Source organism: Lacerta agilis, chromosome 15 (assembly GCF_009819535.1).
Source record: "Lacerta agilis isolate rLacAgi1 chromosome 15, rLacAgi1.pri, whole genome shotgun sequence".
Taxonomy (NCBI): domain Eukaryota; kingdom Metazoa; phylum Chordata; class Lepidosauria; order Squamata; family Lacertidae; genus Lacerta; species Lacerta agilis.
In genome coordinates this window covers 2,524,121-2,544,022 of record NC_046326.1, presented here as the reverse complement: position 1 = coordinate 2,544,022, position 19,902 = coordinate 2,524,121, and the positions used below count along the sequence as shown (strand labels likewise).

At 47.7% G+C, this 19,902-nt stretch overlaps 1 protein-coding gene across 1 annotated transcript; it reads right to left on the bottom strand.

Annotated features, from left to right (window-relative positions):
• Positions 1-403: 403 nt before the first annotated feature.
• Positions 404-18,913, bottom strand: R3HCC1 (R3H domain and coiled-coil containing 1). The gene is given in 11 exon segments (XM_033172490.1): positions 404-625; positions 2,186-2,281; positions 3,222-3,292; positions 3,700-3,748; positions 3,751-3,871; positions 6,350-7,225; positions 7,228-7,717; positions 8,960-9,097; positions 11,505-11,630; positions 11,838-11,889; positions 18,877-18,913. Coding segments are annotated over 11 exon segments (2,238 nt in total). The 3' UTR covers positions 404-443.
• Positions 18,914-19,902: the final 989 nt, after the last annotated feature.

Here is a 19,902-nt window from a genome sequence, read left to right as displayed (position 1 = left end):
TAATGGGACCAAGGAACAACCCGTGCAAACAAAACACCAGATCCCAGTCCCGGCCAACTTTTCAGAGCGCAGGTTTTTAAATTAAAATAATATCAGCCACGTCACATATACATAGGAAAAAACCTTTACAAGGTATTTCGGTTATGTTGCGCGTGGCTAATTGGGACAGTTCTCTTATTGTGCCAGAGCGCCCTCTTGTGGTGCCTGTATAAAGGTCAGCCTCCTTCCCAGAAAGTGTCAAGGAAGTTCAGTGCCCAACAGTAACTCTGATGGGCTTGGAATCCCTTCCCGGTTTCTAACACAACCAGCCACTATCACCACCAACTCCTTACTACTTCAATAATAAAAGAAACCCACAACCACCACCGAGCCAGCGGAGCACAGATGAGGCCTGCAATCATCGTAAGTGAGGAGTACACAGTTTTAATACCACCCCTAGACCATCACTTCAAGCCACACAGGGCAACCTGCTTTTTACTCTGGCAAGCTTGTGCTTTCTGCTGGATCCAGCACTTGCCAGCCGAGCTCCGTGGAGGTTTGCGCTGTAATCCCAGGGCCCTGGTCACCAGCCTCCGAGCCACCGCCATGTCCGTCTGAGGTCTCTCTTTGGCCAGCTGAAGGAGCTCTGGGGGGAAATGGAAGAGGAGAAGTAGTGGTGGAGCAAAAGGGGTGCAGTGGGAGAGAGATGCAGCCTGGTCCGGGGTGGGGAGTCTGTGAAGGGTCTGGCAAAAGGGGTTTGGACTCCCAGGTTCTCTTTCCACAGTGCGGAGATGGGCTGGTCTAGACATGAAGGCAGTTGGATGGGGCATAACATTGCTTCCCGATACATAAATGTGTCTGTGAACTGACTTGGATACTCTCCCCTCTTCTGATGTGTGCAGGAGGAAATGGTTGAAGGCATCCACCTTGGAGACAAGCCACAGTTTCCCATCACATCCAAATATGGGGTACTGTGGTTTGTTGAAACTCCACTTAGCGGACAAACCACTGTGGCAAATGGAGACTACTTCACAATTGTGTCGTGAACTGGGATGAGTTTGAAACCAGAACATATTTAAAGCTTAAACAATATAAAACCAGCATCCCTTCAACACACAATAATGTTGACATTTCATATCCCTTCCTATTCAATATGCTGACAATCTGGCTCTCTGCAGCAACTGAGTCCTGCTCTTTTCAATAGTGTAGCTGCTGCTGCTTCTGCCTTTCACAGCTGGTCTCACCCTCATTAATGCTCACACTATACATTGCATTCTCTATAAGCCAGGAGTGGGGAACCTGTGGCCATGCAGAGGATGTTGGGACTCCACCTCCCATCAGCCTCAGCCAGCATGGCTAATGGTCAGGGGTGATGGAAGCTACGGTCTGGAAACAAGAGCCACAACTTTCCCCCCCCCACCTCTGCTCTAGACAAACTCTGCTACCAGCTTTCAGTCCCAGATAGGAGCTCCCACTTCAATAATTCCATTATCAGAACTCAAGGACAAGTTCCAATGAGGCAAAAACAAGCAAGGCAGGAGCAAAGCCAGGCCACTGAGCATGTGGCCCGTGGAGTCTCAAGGGTCAGAGAGAGAGAGGTCCAGAAGCCACTGGACCTGAAGTTTCCAACCCTTGCTTTACCCCACCCAAGTGAACCTTCCTGCATCTGCCACACCAGGTTCAAAAACCACCACATGATCCTTGTTTGCTCATTAGCTAGACTTTAAACCTCAGATGAGACACGTGGTGGCCATAAGGAATTCACCTGGCAGCTGTGAGCCTCTAAGCCCCAGCCAGTGTCCCCTTTGTGAGGAAGAGGTAAGGGCCTTGGAAGCACAAAGAGACAAAAGAGGAAGCTGGAGGCAGCACTCTGACCCGTCCCCTTACATAGTTCTTTGGGAAGAGGGACTGACGGTTAAAACACTCTGGGAATTGTAGCTCTGAGGAGAAGAGGGGTCTCCCAACAAACACACTCAGAACCCTTCACAAACTACAGCTCCCAGAATTCACTGGGGAAGCCATTACCACTTAAAGTGGTATGGAACTGCATTACACATGCAGAGCAGATGGGGCTTTAAACCTTAGCAGTAAAGTGACAGACTACATATGTAAGTAGGTCATTGTCTATTGGGAGGAGGTGGGGTTGAGGGTGCCAGAGGTCTTTCACCACACCCAGCAGCAGCAGCAGCTTCAAAAATGCTCTTACTTGGCCGCTGAAGAGCCTTGATTTTTGACTGCCTTGTACCGTGGATGAGGTGTCGGATCTTTAGGGAGGTGTAGCTCTGTTCCAAGGCTTGTGAAGCTGAAAAAGAAGGCACATTTTTTTTCAGAAATATGACCAAGCATGGTTTTGGACTACAGCTCCCAACAATCCCAGCAGGCACATGCTGCCTAGGGCTGATGGGCATTGTAGTCCAATCACGTTATCTGGAGGGCACCAGCTTGTGGAAGGCTGACCTGAACTCTCTCCCAGGGTTGCCACAGATGGAGTCAAATTATTACTGGAGCAAAACATAGAGTGATGCCATGATTGTTGCCCAGTGCTTGGGAGTGTCAAATGTCTAGGGAATATTGTTCATGCCCATCACCCCTCCAGGTGAATATCCTTGTAGCTGCTTCCTGCCTATACATGCAGCCACCGAGTGAGTGCACCAAAGGCTCCCCCAGCAACAGGCAGCAGGAGCCAGAGGGGATGCATATCACACACATTTGGTTCCCATGCAACCCCAAACCATGGTTTTGCATTAGGAAAGCAAGGCTTGGGCTCAAGCATTGCCCCTTCCAATTCCATTTCCCAACTTCCTATTTTGTGCAAACCATGGTTTGTTGATTCAGATATCATAGCAACAGGAAAGTAGAGTCCAAGCCTCAGTTGCACAATAGCAAACCAGTCTGCCATTCCACATGAACTGCCTCTCTCCACAATCCATCAGTTACCTCCCTTTTATTACCCTCCGTGACAGGTAACATTCCCTAAGAGTTGGGAGGACCAAGGAAGATCAGCTGCCTAGGAGAGAAACAAACAACAGAGGCAGAGGCAGCCAGAGGTTCCTCCTTCTCCATACGTATGTCATTTGTAACCCCTCCAGCTCTGCTTGTCTTGTGCATTCTCATGATCTGAGAATGCCATTGTTGGAGTGGGAAGGAGAGGAAAATGCACCAGACACAATTTAAGGGAAAAGCAGGGGAGACATGGGTCAGCCCTGCACTCACAGGCATTCCTACAGAAAATCCAAAATTACCTGCTGCCAAACTGGAGAAGATCCCAAGAGCATGAGTATCATCGACCCACTGTAGCTTAAATCCACTCTCTCTAAAAGACAGACAGACCACAGTGTTGCTTGTCAGTTACATGAAGCCACAGATAGTTCCACCCAGATAAAAATATTAACAGAGGGCCTCTCTTTCTCCAAGGCACCTACACCTTCCCAGTTGTACACCCTTGTCCCCAGGCCACACCTCTCACTGGCCCTGCTTTGCTTCCTCCTTGAATGCTTTCCCTGGCTGGAATGTGTCCCTAAACTCTGCATCATGCCTCTGGCTTGCCAACATCTCCAGGTCTGAGTTGGGCACATGCCCTGCTTGAAATTTCATAGATACCAGCCAGTATGTACAGCCCTGAAACAGATGGACCAGTCGTCTGATTCAGTGTAACACCGCTTCCAGCATTCAGCCAGTCCCGACCAGGAAGAGAAAGCCCTTCCTTGCCCATCTACTTACTGGAACTCTGCAAAGGCTTCCAGAAGATGCTCAGTTTTTAGCAAGGGAAAAAATCATATATCTCTAGCACGTGGCCAAAATCTCCTTCATTGATCTGTGCTTCCCCATAGCTGGAGTAATCAAATTGGATTTTCTCAATGCTTATGTCCTTTATGGTCAAGTAATTTGTGATCTGGGGGCAGAAAAAAGAAGAGAAATAACATTGCAATAACGGGAAACATTTACAGATAGGAAACATCTGTACATGGAATACAGTCAGGATCAAGCTACACCATCAGCAGAAACAGGCGGCAAAGCTTTTTCTAGACCACTGTACCACTTCAGCATGCAGGTGTACTGCTGCATTTTTCAACATTTCCCCATTAAAAATCACCCTGCAAGTAGAAAACTAGAATGCTAGTCTTCTGTTTTCTTCCAGTCAGTTGTGAGGTACCTTTGACCCTACAGAAGTTGCCGAACTGTAACTGCATTAGCCTTGGTCACTGGCCATGCTAACTGATGGGACTTGTAGTTCAGCAATAGGGTTGATTGTGATATCGATACATTGTCCAAAACCGGTTTGAAGTCCAGATCACGATAACGGTTTCATAATTTTTGACCTGGTAATATATTGTGCCTGACATTTCCGAAGGGGAAGAAGATTCCCCGATAGCTTGCAAAGATCAGGGTCTCCTGCCCTTTCGCCTCTGACTAAAGACCCAGCATAGCAAACGCAGGAGCCAAGCCAAGTTGATCTTATCACCTGATCACGAAAAATAAACCTCTTACTTTGCTGATCTCCCTCCCTCCACAGCCCAGCCACTGGCCTTGGCCGAGAGAGACCAGTAAGGAGAGACTCCATTACAACAACTAGGGCTGGTCTGAAGTTCACATCCAGGAATCCTTATTTCAGGCATCATGATATATTGGTATCTCACCATTTTTAGCTGGTGATATATCTGTAGAAAACTATACACCGACAAGGCCTATTCAGCAACATCCCCACACCTGCTCTATGAGCTTGTTTTCTACATGCAAAGAGCAGGTGGTATTCCGTGCTAATCCTGCCCCAGGAGACCCCCTGAGGCAGCACATAGCTGAATACAACCTAGGGGTTCCCCTCTCGGGGGAGCCTTCAAACATGCAATACTCACCTACAGCCTCAAGTGGTACAGTCCAGAGACACATCCACACAGCTACAGTCGAAGCACAGCTATGCCACTTTAATAGCCATGGCTACCTACAAAGAATCCTGGGAACTGTAGTTTGCACAGACTGCTAAGAGTAATTAGGAAAACATTAACCAGCTACAGTTCCCAGGGATTTTTCTGGGGAAGCCATGACTACCAAAATGGAAGGATCCTATGTCAGGGATAAAGGACCCAAATCTGCCTGTGGAGTCCCAGGTTCAATCCCTGGCATCTCCAGGTAGGGGTGGCAGAGACCCCCTTTGAAATTCTGGGGGAGCTGCTGCCCATCAGTGTAGACCAGGGGTAGAAAACGTGATGCCTCCAGGTGTAGTTGGACTACAACTCCCATCACCCTGACAGCTGGCCATGCTAGCTCATGGGAGTTGTAGCCCAGTAACGTCTGGAGGCTCTTCTTGGAGTAGGAAATACTAAGCTAGATGGACCAAGAGTCTGATTCAGTAGAAGGTAGCTTCATAAGTTCTTAATCATTTGGGAAAGCTCTGTAGCTCATGGCAGAGCATCCTGCTTTCAGCATAGAAGGCCCCAGAGTCAACCCTTGGCAGCTCCAGACAAAAAGGAGCTTCCATGGGTGACAGGAGACCCCTTTCCCAAGAACCTGAAGCGCCACTGCCAGCCACAGTAGACCAGGATGGGGAAGCCTTTTCAGCCCAGGAGCCAGTTCCCCAGTGGGGGCAAAGCCATGTGGTTTGCTCTGCGTGACCCAATCATGGCTTCTTTGGGAGAAACAAACCACGGATGCTGGCTGGGATGTGATGCAAACCAGCTGCACTGTGGTTTGTCTCCCTGCTGAAGAAAGGAAGCAGCAAAGTTGAATGACTAGAGCTGTGTGCACCAACAAGCAGCCTGGGCACAATGTGGCTAAAAGAAACCATGCTGAATGGCTTAACACAGCCTTTACCAACCTGGTGCCCCCCAGATGTTTTGGATCACAACTCCCATCAGCGCCAGCAGGGGCGGAGGAAGGGGGGCAGTGGGGGTGGGCCGCCCCAGGTGTCAACACTGAGGGGGGTGACAAAATGCCGGGCAGTACTCACTGTGGGGCCTGCAGCACGCCTGCAGGCTCCACACTGCCCTAAACGGTCCGCCCACCACCCCCTCAGCTGTAGGGTGGCTGAGTGGGAGGAGGCAGGCAGACTCCTCGGAGGCCCCACGGAGCGTCGTGCCCCGGCTGGCCCCGCCCATTGGCGCAGGGCATGTATGCCGCCCCAGGTGCCCAAGTGGCTTGCTCTGCTGCTGAGCACCAGGCAGCACAGCAGAAAGGGCTCTTGGTTAGCAAAAGCTGCCTTAGTGTTCCACAGCCATAGTGCTAAACCGTGGCTTACTGTTACATCTGAATGCAGCCATAGTAGCAAACCATGGCTTACTGTTACATCTGAATGCAACCATAGTTCTAAACCTTGGCTTACTGTTACATCTGAACCAACCCACTCAGAAACAAGTCTGTAAGTTAAAACTATTACCTCTTGTAAGAGTTCGGTGCCACAATCATCCTCAAAGATGCTGTCCTTTTCCTCCACTGCAGAGTGCCCCACACTTCTATCTCCAGAAGAGAATTCTAGCCCAGGCCACTGGTTACCTTCCAGGTCTACCACTGCTTTCTCCTGGCTTTCAAATCCAAGGTTGGCTTTGTCAGGATCAGAGAGAGAAGTACTTGAAAGGGGGAGAGCCTGAGGATCCAACACGGGTTGATCGTTGCCACTTTCCGTTACAGGAGTGGGTGCCCCATCTGGCCCAGAGCCACAAGGATTACTTTGACCCTGAGCTTCCCCGCAGGACTCTGTTTGGCTACACTCCAATGCCTCAGCGCAGGCCTTATCCTGGGTTTCCAGCGCTGATGCCTCTGGGCTTCGTTGGAATGCAAGGTCACCCACAGCGCCATCTTCCAGCAAGGGCAGCATCTTGCCACATTCTACCTCCGCACAATCATCACCCTTATCTTCTGCAAGGGAGAGATCATTATTAGGCTCCGACAAAATGGCATCTGCAATGTCTCTCACACGGTCTTCCAGAACAGGTGGGAAAACACCGCTTTCCAGTACAGGGGAATCCTGGTCTTCTGCAACTGATAAGCTTACGCTCAACTCTAGAGCAACAGCATCTAGAGGTCTCTCATTCTGGCCTTCTGGCAAAGGATGATGTCCACTTTCTTTGGACAGCACCCCACCAGAAGGCTCTCTTCTGTTCTTCTGGAAGGCCTGAGGTTTCACAGCACTCTGGGACCAAAGCATCTCTGCTCTCTTTACCAGGGCTTCCAGTGCAGTCAGGCTTGGGCTCCACTCCAGCGCTGAGACTGCCTGGCTGACGTTGCTTTGGCCATCCAGCTTTGATGGATTGGCACACCTGACAGAAGGCAGCTTGAGTGCTCCATAGCCCCTTCGCCACTTACACTACTGAGCTCCAAATTATCTGTACACATCTCTCTAGGGCTTTCAGCCTCTGGGTGTTGCACGCAGGGATCACTGCTGGCAGGTAAACTATTGGCAGATGGAATCCTTTTGGTGCTGTAAGTGGCACTGGACATTTGGTGATCATCCTCACTGACCCCAAAGCCGGACACCTCACTCGCAAAGGCCTCCGGACCTTCCTGCCTCAAGCCCTCAGGCTTCTTGCGCATGGCTCTGGGAACATAGAGAGCTCTGTCTGGCTTCCTCCGGGGCTGCCTCCTGCCCCGGCCACCTCCTTTCCGGGCTTGAGAGCCATCTGCCAGCGTGTCCATGTGATGTGGGCCTCCTCTGGGTCGGACTCCTCTGCTTCTCGATTGGGGAGCGTGGCCTGAGCTGGGGGCACTGCTACAGGAGCCATTTTGATCATCTGGTTCATCTGGCAACCTAAACCCAAGAGAGGAAGAACAGCAGCAGGAGACGTTCCAAGGAGCTCGTCATGTGTGAACTCCCTGTGAACTGCTCCCTTTCAAGCACGGGACCCAAAAACAAAGGGCTTTCGTCACTAAGAAATCCAGCCTTACCTAACCCTATTGCAAGTTTATTCCAAATTAAATCTCCCTGTGGCCCTCCAGAAGTTGCTGGGACTACAACTCCCATCTTCCCTGACCACTGACCACATCCCTGGTTTGCCGCTTTAAGGAAGATCATGGCTGATCATGAACATCAGGTCCTGCTTACATATTTCTTATAGAGTAGGAGCTGACAGACCTTTCCAATGGGCCACCCAATTATCAACCCTCCCCCCCCCCGATGTCAGGTGGCAGCTTCAAAGGAGCTTGCTGTCAGCATCAATCCCATCAGCCAGTACAGGTGAAACTCGAAAAATTAGACTATCGTGGAAACGTTCATATCTTTCAGTAATTCAACTTAAAAGGTGAAACTAATATATGAGATAGACTCATGAGATGCAAAGCGAGATATGTCAAGCCTTTATTTGTTATAATTGTGATGATTATGGCGTACAGCTGATGAGAACCCCAAATTAACAATTTCAACTTTGGGGTTTTCATCAGCTGTGCACCATAATCATCACAATTATAACAAACAAAGGTTTGACATATCTCACTTTGCATCTCATGAGTCCATCTCATATATTAAACTCCAGTAGCTAATGAAAACAATTGCTTACATAAATGGACTTTTCCACGATATTCTAATTTTTCGAGTTTCACCTGTAGCTCATGTCTGCTGCCTCATGTGGAGGGAGCTTCTGAATTCCTCAACACTCAGGAGCCTGGCTTACATTTTACATAATGGAGGCAATGTGGGGAACCTCCCAACTGGAGTCTGAATTTGGCTTGCAAAGGCTGTCTTCCCACTTGCCCCACACCTATATGTCCTATATGGAAGGTGTGGGGCAGATGAAGTTGAAGCTGTCTGCTGAAAGAAGGTTTTGCCAACACCACTAACCATCAGCACTTGCAAACCCCTGAGGAAAATGCTTCCGCTGTTGTCATGCTGACAGCAGGCAATTGACAGGTGAGCAGCTCAGCCCACCTGTCAAAATGCCCCACTGGAATTGTGGGAGGTAAGAATTCAGCCCACAGGCTGGGAAAGTTTCCCTGCTGCAGTCATTGCCCTTGCGGAGAAGGTGAGTCAAGGGCTGTGGAACTGTGAGAGTCCAACCTGATCGCTGAGTGACAGACCACTGTCCTCCTCCTCCAGCCTTCTCCAACCGAAAAGCTGCTCAGCTGGGCAACATCATCCACAGTCCTGTGGATCAAGTACCGGAGGCGACTGGACAACGGAGGAAACAAGAGGACTCTGGAAAAGGAAAGGTAAAGGACAGAATAGTCAGTAGGGAGTGGTCACACCAATCAGTCCCCAGAGGTTGTTCCAGATGTCCCCCAACTTGTGGCCATTTTGCAGCTGTGGTAAAAACAACTCGCATTCATAAGGAAGGGGGTGGGGGAAGACTAAAGCTCTCCAGATATCACTGAACTACAACACAAATCATCTCTAACCATCAAGGGTGCTTTTTTTTAGTGTACAATCAAACACCAAATGTGAGGTTGGGGAAAATGTGCATTTGGACAGCTGATAATGTACAATTTGAAAAAATGGGAGGGAGATATCAGACATATTAAGCAAATGCATGTGAAGACAGGCTCCAGCGGATGGAGCAGACAAGACCAAGAGTGGGTCCAACGGTCAAGAAGGCAGTTTCTGCTGTCGAGGGAAGCGAGGGGCAGAAGGGGGTCGTCCACCTGGGAAGGGGGCCCACTAGGAGAAGGAAAACTCTGATCCTAAACCTCCGCTGCCTAGCAGAATATCTTCAGAGAAGAAAAGACTCAGGAGTAAACCCTACACAAATCCGGAGCGAAGTCCCTAAGGCAGTTGGGTAGTGCCTTGTACGCCTTGTTCCAGCAACCAAACTGGTACCAAATGTCTTGCTCTGCTTTCCTGTGGACCACTTCAGCAAGGCCAGGAGGGAGGTCTTGTCATCTGGCAGCCCAGGACCTCCTTACAAACAGCCCAGGCTTGTGCCCCAGGGAGGTCACTTTGGTGCTGCAAATGCAGCAGTTTGACTTCACCCCCGGAGACCCACTCCACCGTCTCTCGAGACAGACAGGTGCCAACAGATAGGGAATGGCAGGAATAGAATGTGCATATTATATAAGCATAGATTGGACAGTTTCCATACTTAGTTTAAGCTGCCCAAGCCATATAAAGCACCTTCCTCTTTTTCATCTTTGGGCAGGTAGTGTCTCACTGCAACCTTGAATAGTAGATACCTTTAAAGAATTCCATTTTCTGTGCCTGCAAGTTATGGAACTAAAGCAGATTCATCCATGAATCGCTGCTATATAGCACAGGACTCCTAACCCCTGGCGAGAAACTGGAAAAACAAGGAGCAAGGCACACTTTGTGTTTGCTCAGCCTTTCTATTTCCCTTTTCCATTTTTGGGTGAGGGGTGTCTGACTGGTATTGGGGCCTGTGCTATTTAACTTGTTCATAAACAATGTAGATTTCGGGTTGAGCAGTGTGGTGACCATGTTTGCTGATGATACTAAACTGTGCAGGGCATTAGAACAGAAAGGGAAGAGCTCCGGAAAGACATTTCTAAACGGAGGGAATGGTCAGTAAAATGGCAATGTAAGCAAGTGTAAAGTAGGGGCAAAAGACAATAATTTCACATGAGGTCCGAACCGGCAATGACTGACCAGGAGTGAGACCTTGGAGTTGTGGTGGAGAGCTCAATGAAACTGTTGGCCTGATGTGTGGGAGCTGTGAAAAAGGCAATTTCTATGCTGGAAATCATTAGGGGGGAAACTGAAAATAAATCTGCCAATAGGATAATGCAGTTATACAAATCTATGATGCAACCACATTTAGAATACTGTATACAGTTCTGGCCATCTCACCGCAAAAAGGATATTGCAGAGTTGGAAAAGGTTCAAAAAAAGGACAGCCAAAATGGTCAAAGGGATGGAGAAACTCCCTATGAGGAAAGGTTACAGCATTTAGGGCTTTTAATTTAGAGGACAGGTGAGACAGAAGTGTGTCAAATGATGTACATCATGGAGGAAGGGAAAGAGGAAAAACTCGTCTCCCTAGAACATTTGATGAAGTCGAACGTTGGAAGATTCAGGATGGACAAAAGAAAGTATTTATTCACACACCACATAGTTAAACTGTGGGATTCAGTTCCACAAGAAGCAGCAATGGACACCAACGTGGATGGGTTTGAAAGAGGGTCAGAGAGATCCAGGGCTGTAAGTGGCTACTAGCCACAATGGCTACACTCTGCTTCCAGAGTCAGAGGCAGCAGGCCCTGAGGACCAGATGCTGGGAATCACAAGGGGGAGGCTGCTGTTGTGCTGAGCTCTTGTCTGCATGGTTTCTATAGGCATCTGGTGGGCCACTGTGAGAGCAGGATGTGAAACTGGACAGGCCTTTGGTCTGATCCAGTAAGCTCTTCTTAGGGCCTTCGCCCAAGGCACCTTCCAGCTTGGGCACGGCTGCAGTGCTGGACTTGGGAGACCAGCGCTGGCAAGCATGGTGTCCTCTGAATGTTGTTGGATGCTGCCTCCAATCAGAGCCAGCCAGCACACAGCCAATGGTCAGGGATCCAGAGGGCACCTGACTGCCTCACCTGTGGCAGAATACCATACAAAGGCCAAAGCAGACGAGAACAGCATCCGCCAGCTGCTTGCAGGAGCCACTTACTTCTCCAGCTGGTTGTGAAGCAGGAAGTGGTCCAATTCCTCCACAATCTTGTTGACAAAGTCTCCGTGGGGGAAAGGAATACACCGTCCAAACAGCGCAGCGCCAGGGTGACGGTGGGGTGGTGGCCTGTCAGGAGGAGACAAAGCAGGGTTAGCCTGATTAAGAAGAAATGTATTCACTTTGTTAGAACAATTAAGCATGACAAGTTAATCAACAGGCTTGAAACTTGTTTGCAGATTACTTTTTTTTTTGAAAAAGCAAATTTATTGGAAAACAGTTAAAGTAACTTTAAAAACAACTTGCTGTAAAATGAATGCAGGTGGGTTAGGTTACCAGAAATGTGAATGAGTTAGTGAACTTCTTAGGAAGATAGGAAGCTGCCTTATGGTCTACCTGGCTCAGTATTGCCTACACTGACTGGCAGCAGCTCTCCAGGATTTCAGAAAGGAAGTGTCTCTCAGCTCTACCTGGAGATGCTGGGATTGAACCTGGGAGCTCCTGCATGCACAGCAGATGCTCTAACCTAGTGCTTCCCTAACTTGGGTCTCCTGCTGTTGTTGGACTACAACTCCTATCATCCCTAGCTAGCAGGACCAGTGGGCAGGGTTGATGGAAACTGTAGTCCAAAAGCAGCTGGAGACCCAAGTTCTGGAAACACTGCTCTCACCTTCCTCATTCTATTTGGCTGTGTGATCTCTAAAGACCAGGGCTGTGGGACAGCTGCAAAGTTCTTTTAAAAAGGGAGTTCATGAACAATAGCATCTCTGTTTCAAAGAGACAAGTTTTTAAAAGGCAGCTGGGTTAAGCAGACAGCAAGCACCAGAAAACATCTGAAGGTATTGAGCCACGACCCAATAACACGTCGTCTAGCGACAACGTCCGATGGGTCAACTGACCAGGGTGCCAAACCCAGGACGGGGGTGGGGGGTGGGCCGCTTTTAGGAGACAAAGACAGGGATGGGGAGCAGGGAAGAGGGAAAGAGCAGCCGGCCGCGCCGCTCCACAGGACCACCGGGTGTCCCCTCGCGAAGGGACAAGCCCCTGCTCGGGGGCGAAAAGACCTCGAGGAAGCAGGCGTGTTTTGTCAAGAGGTTGCTCTGAATCGGAACACACCACCACCCCCACCCCCGCGAAAACGCTGCAGGGTCCGGGGGGGCCTTGCAAGCGAGGGGGCGCCGGAGGCTCCGTCCTTGCGGTGCCCCAGCGGCGAGGCGCGCTTCACGCAGCCGCCCGGCCGCCAAGCAGCCCCGCCGCCCCCCCTTTCGCCGCCCCCCCCGCAAACCCGCCCCCCCCCCCGGCTGCGCGGGGAACTGGAGAGGCGAGGCGGGCGGCGCGGCCGGAGAGCGGCAGGGGGTCCCCGGCCAGAGCCACGCGGGGGCAACGGCGAGCGAGGCCCGGGAATCGGCCGAGCGACGGACAGCCGCTCGCCGCCCCGCCGAATGCACGTACCGCAAGGCCCGGCCTGCAAGGGCTCCCCTCGGTTGGCGGCGCCCCTTTCTGCTTTCCGGCGGCGGCGGCGGCGATTATTGCGGAGGCTCCTCCCTCCGCCGCCGGTGGCTGCAATTACAATTGCAACCGCAGCTGCTGCTGCAGCTCCTCCTCCTCTCCCCTCCTCCCTCCCTTCTCCTTTCCCGTTCCCCCTTCTGTGTGTGGTTGGAGCAGCCGCTCAGCCCCACCTCCTGCTCTTGGATCGGGCGCAAAAAGCGCGCAGCCGTATCCAGCGAGCGCCGCAACATCCCTTCCACAGTCATCTAGGAGGAAATGGGCTAGTTTACACAGTCTCTCAGAATACTGGGAAATAACAAAGTAAAAAGTAATATGCAAGAGCTGTATAAGATTATGATTCTAGCCGGAATGGCAGTTATCGCACTGGGATGGAAAGAAAAGGATAAATGGAAAAATGGAATGATTATGTTTTTGAATACATACAATCTGAAATATTTGCACAGATAGCGGCAGAGGATAGTTGGGAAAATGAATGCCAAAGAATTACAAATAAATGGGCATTTTACAGGAATTGGATAGAAAGGGGTGAAGCCAACCCAAACATACAAGCTGGAATGAACAGACTGTGTACATCTGAAGAAGGAAGGTCTGTCCAGAGGGGAGGGTGGGAGGGGAGGGGGAAGGACTAGGGAGGGGAGAAAGGTACTAAAGAAAAGAAAGAAAGAAAACCGCTGTCTCGCACCCTTTAAGGAAAGATGGTGTACCATTACAAGAAACTAGAAGAAAGGCGGGTGAATCTTCCCGTTTTAGGATGAATTCAGCGGCAGCAAACTGGCAAGACTGAGATTTCAATCCTAGTCTCATTGTGGTGTAGTGGTTAAGAGCGGTAGACTCCTAATCTGGTGAACCGGGTTCGCGTCCCCGCTCCTCCACATGCAGCTGCTGGGTGACCTTGGGCTAGTCACACTTCTCTGAAGTCTCTCAGCCCCACTCACCTCACAGAGTGTTTGTTGTGGGGGAGGAAGGGAAAGGAGAGTGTTAGCCGCTTGAGACTCCTTCGGGTAGTGATAAACGGGATATCAAATCCAAACTCTTATCTAGAAGTGGGCCTCATTGAACTCCTTGGTAATTAATTTTGGAGTAGATAAGCAAAGCATTGCACTACCCTCTGAACGTTTTTATGAAGCTTCCAGCAATGCAATTATGTTTACTCAGAACTAAACCCTACTGAGTTCAGTTTTAACAGTGGGCCTGTAAGTGACTGTGGAGGCCAATTCTGGATCTACATGTCCTTCTGCAGTGGGAGTGGGGTTTCCATGCGGGAGTTAATCACAGTGAGAGTTTGCCAAATGTGCCTTCCTCTTAGCACGTTTCTCCCTATTGTCCTGAGTTCAAGCATCTTCAAAGTCCATGACACATTTGGTAAAGGCTGTTCTCCAACTGGAGCGCTCACAGGCCAGTGTTTCCCAGTTGTCGGTATTTATACTACATTTTTTTAGATTTGCCTTAAGAGAGTCTTTAAACCTCTTTTGTTGACCACCATCATTATGTTTTCCATTTTTAAGTTTGGAATAGAGTAGTTGCTTTGGAAGACGATAATCAGGCATCTGAACAATATGACCAGTCCAACGAAGCTGATATTGAAGAATCATTGCTTTGACACTGGTGATATTTGCTTCTTCCAGTACACTGATATTAGTTCGCCTGTCTTCCCAAGTGGTATGTAAAAAAAATTGGAGACACCGTTGATGGAATCTTTCAAGGAGCTGCAGATGGTGTTTATAAGTGGTCCATGTTTCACAAGCATACAGTAAGGTTGGTAGTACAATAACTTTGTAGACAGGCATTTTGGTTTTCCTGCAAATGTCCCAGTCCTCAAACACTGCCCGCCAATCGGGAGAAAGCTGCACTCACAGAGCTCAGGCGATGCTGGATTTCGGCATCAATGTCGGCCCTTGTGGAAAGGTAACTGCTGTGCACACGAAAGGTCATACCAAGAACAAACTTAGTTGGTCTCTAAGGTGCTACTGGAAGGAATTTTTTTATTTTTTATTTTGTTTTGACTATAGCAGACCAACACGGCTACCTACCTGTAACTGCCCAGGTAGGGAAAGTGATCAACACTTTCCAACATTATACCATTGAGTTGGATTTGTGGCGCTGCAGAAGGTTTGTTTTGTGCAGCACTTTGGTTTTTTGGATGTTGAGCGATAGGCTTGGCTTCTGCGAAGATATTTGGAATGGTTTGGAGGTCATCCTCTGAGTGTGCACACACCACATTGTCATCAGCATATTGTAGCTCTATGATGGAAGTTACGGTAATCTTACTCTTTGCTTTCAGCCTGCTCAGATTAAAGAGCTTTCCATGTTCGATATATGACTTCTACGCCAGTAGGGAGCAGTGAAAATAATTTGAGTTGGGGTGAAAATGCATCCCTGTTTAACACATACCGGTAATCCCACTGTGAATGGTTCACTTTGAGAGCCATTGTTATCTGCAATTGTTGCTGTCATATTATCATGGAGGAGCCGAAGGATGTTCACAAATTTATCTGGTCAACCAATTATCAGAAGGACAGTCCACAGGGCATTACAATTTACAGGGGAGAATGCCTTAGTCAGGTTGATAAACACCATATACAGGGGATGGTTTTGCTCTCTGCATTTTTCTTGAAGCTGTCGAGCAGTGAAAATCATGTCCATTGTCCCCCTATAAGGTCAAAAACCATTTGGGGATTCAGGAGGGGTAGCCTCGGATATAGTTAAAAGAATTTTGCCAGCTGCAGCTAATAAAGAGATGCCTCAATAGTTTCTGCAATCCGTTCTATCACCTTTAAAAAAAGGGGGGGTTGATAATTTTGGCATCCCTAAAGTCTGGGATCTCCTCTCTCTCCCAGATTTTTTCAATGAGCTTGCGAAGTTGTTGTGTAAGTTCAATTCCGCCCACTTTGAAAACTTTGGCAGGTATCCCATCAGGTCCGCTGGCTTTGTTGCTTTTCGTTTGGTTAATAGCTGTACAACTCTCCCAGATTGCAAGCTCATCTCTAATTTGTTTTTGTGGAATTTGTGAGAGGACCTCAGCAGCTACGGGGAAGTTGCGGTTAAGGAGATGCTGGTAATGTTCTTTCCAGCACAGTGCAACAGCTTCTTTATCCTTTAGAAGTGTGGTACCTGTCTGTTGAGCATAGGGGGCCTCTTTGTGGCTTTTAAAAAACTCAGTGCATCATGAGTGTCAGCTAAATGCTGGGTCTCTTGAACTTTTTTTATCCACCAGGTGTTCTTTAATTCTCTGGTTCTTCTTTGAACCTTAGTGTTGGCATAGGTGTTTTTCTTAGGGGTGCAGTTTCTTTCTCTTTGCCAGATCTGAAAGGCCTTCCTTTTCTTGTCGATCATGTCTTCAATCTCACTATTATTCTCATCAAACCAGTCCTGGTGTTTCTTGGTTTGGTATCCAATAGTTTGTTCACAGGCTGCAGTAATGGATGTTTTTAGCTTGGTCCAGTGTTCCTCGATGTTATCAGGGAACTCCGAAAGCAGATGGTCCTTAAGAGTCGTTTGGAGGCAATCCCGCTTAATAGGATCTTGAAGGGCTTGAGTGTTCATTTTGCGCCTTGGTTTCCTTCCTTGAAGCCTGTGTTGAGGTATAATCTTTATAGCCATCGTGGAGCGTATTAGTCAGTGATCCGTCCAGCAGTCGTCGACGCTCATCATAGCTCTAGTAAGGAACACAGCACGGCGATCTTTAGCTCAGATAATTACAGACTCTAAGAGGTGCCAGTGGTTCGACTGAGGGTCCTTCCATGAAGTTTTAAATTTATTTTTTTGTTGAAAGAGTGTGTTGGTAATAACAAGGTTGTGTGCTGCACATATAGCCAAAGTAAGATTCCGTTCTGGTTGCTGTTGCCAATTCCTTCTTTCCCAATAGTCCCAGGCTACAGATTGAAATCTCGTCAACTCTTGCATTAAAATCACCCAGGATGATAACCTTAGGCATCTCTGATGGCATGGCATCCAGCTAGGAATAAAAAATTTCTTTAATGTCTTCATCGGCATCCAGTGTTGGTGCATAAGTGCTTAAAATAGTAGCTTCTTGGGTTCTGGCAAGTTTTATTTGAAGGGTTGAAAGTTGCTCATTAATGCTGGTAGGGACTTCTGACAAGAGCATCACAAAATCATTTTTGATAGCAAAGCCTACTCCATGTATTCAACATTTTTGTTCAGGTAGACCCTTCCAGAAGAATGTACAGCTTCCTTTTTCTTCCTTCAATTGTCCCTCTGCTGCTCTTCGAGTTTCTTGAAGCGCTGCAATATGGATGTTAAAACATCGCAACTCTCATGCAATGATGACAGTGGTACCTCCGGTTATGAACTTAATTCATTCCGGAGGTCCATTCTTAAGCCGAAACCGTTCTTAACCTGATGGGGTTCCTGCTGCTGCTGCGCCACTGACGTGCGACTTCCGCTCGCATCCCGGGGCAAAGTTTGCAACAAGGAGCATCTACTTCCAGGTTAGCGGAGCTCGTTACCCGAAGCGTTCGTAAGGAGGACGGTATGTAACCCAAGGTTCCACTGTATCTGTGTTATCCAACCAAGTCCTATATTCCATGTTCCATGTTCTACACATGCAAAGCATATTCTTTCCCTCAAAGAATTCTGGGGACTAGTTTACGCCTCACAGAGTTACAATTTGCAGAAACCCTGAGCAAGCTACAGTGCCCATAATTATTTGAGGGGGCCTGAGCCCAAGAGAAGGGATGGGGACCCGTCAGGCTGTGAGCCAAATGTGGTCCTCCTTTGAGACCACATCTTTCGCTGGTTCTGCTCTGTGCCCTCAAGAGCTTTTGCCTGGATGGAGTGTATCCTTGAGCTGTGGTCATCTTCTTGCTTTTTAGAAATGTAATAATAATAATTGAGCTGTATAAATTCACCGAATATGTGAGATGGAGCAGGATTTTTCTGTAACTGGACCAAATTGAGGAATTTAGTGACAACCCCATTTAAAAGGAGAACTAAAGCCTTGTATACATCAAGTGTAACTCTTGGATTTCAGAATTTATGAAATAAATATTGCTTGCCACATCGGTTTACAAATCTTTGTGACTGCGTAGCATTCTTAGAACTGGAGTTTGGTATGAGACAACTTTAGGGAAAGAAACTGTTGAATAATTATTTGTTAAACTTTAATAAAGTACTTTCAAATAATATTTTGAAAATCATATACCCAGTTCTTTGCCGTCTGACAGAATGGAAGACTCATAAAATAAAAATTGCAACTGTTTTTTTTTTTGTTTTTTAAAAAAACAGCTGGAAGTTGAAAGATAAGGTTCCTTCAAACCACACCTCATCTCCCACGATGGGCCCTACATTCAGTGGTGCCCATTCTTATGTAATATGTTAAGCCACATGCATCGGTTAAAAACGATATCAGGTCATTGTCCATGATACACAGGAATTACTAAAGGTTGGCGTTTAATGTTTAATAGCCCCCTTTATTAGAAACTTACTCGAACTTCAGTTGATAGAGGGTGGTAGTCCCTTAAGCTGTTTCAGTTGTTCTGTGGTCAACATTCCTAGAATGTCCCCTGATTCCAGAATGCCCATTGTCTGTCTTAAAGGGCCCTTAAAAGGGCCTTTTGCAATCCTACAACTGTCTTGGACAGACTTCCATGCTGTGCTGCACAAGAAGATGTTCAGGATGATTTGTTTCTCTGTTGCTCCAGGCATGGCCCACATTTAGCCCTGGGAGCCAGGTTCCCTTTTTACTAAGCTTCCAGGGGCCACGTGCCAATGGTGGGTGGAGGGACCAAAGCAAAAAGAGAGTGGGGGTGCCCATCCCTCTCATTCTCTCTCACACACATATTTGTGCACATTTGCACACATAACAAACAAAGCTCATTCATTCATTCTCTCACACAAACACTCTCACCTTTCCACTTGGGGGCAAGCAAGCAAACCTCAGCCATTTCTGTTTCCCTCTGAATCCCTGCTTCCAATCCTAGATAACCAGCATTCCTCTGATTTGTTTGCAGAGAGATTAGATGGTGTCAGCTGTTTCATGAGCATCCATCCTGATTTATTTTTGGGATAATTAGACAGCAGTTGTGTCAAAGCAAGAGTTATCCCACATTTTTAAAATGTATATACTGCCTTTTATCCAATGATCACAGGGTGGTTTACAGTATAAAAGCACAAAAATACATAACAGCAAACAAAAGAATAACTCCTTACCTGCAGTTCTTTGGATGTGACCTCAAGCTGACAATAATGCTGTATACATTATCATGTAGATTAGATTTGTTTCTTCTGCCCTTAGTTGTGGTTTACGGTATGTATTTCTGGTGTTTCTTACCCAGCCTTCAGCCTAGGCTCCCAGGGTGAGTGACAGAGACTGATGATTTTGTAATTGTTTCCTTAATCAGTAAAGTATAACAATAAAAACATAAAGCACATAACAGTGCTGCTGACGTTAACGCTGGCTGAGCAAACACTTTAAAAACTTTGCTTTTATATCATGCTGCAAAATGCAATGCCAATGAGACCCCAGCTGCCCATATAGACATGAATTAGCATATGCAAATGATATGCAGATATGCATCATGATCCTGTGCCCTTTTCAGTACCTGGCAGTGCTCCTTGCCATTCCATGGACTGATTAATGTGGGAGTATCTTCCCTGGGGAGTGACAAAGTACCCAGAGCTGCTGCAAAATCCATCATGTTATTATTATAGTTACAGGTAGGTAGCCCTGTTGGTCTGCCGTAGTCAAAACAAAATAAAAATATCATTCCAGTAGCACCTTAGAGACCAAGAACAAACTTAGTTGGTCTCTAAGGTGCTACTGGAAGGATTTTTTTATTTTTTTATTATGTTATTATTATGTTAGGGTTTGTTTCTACTATTTTTTTTATTTGTATACTAGCTGACCTGGCCACGCGTTGCTGTGGCTCATTTT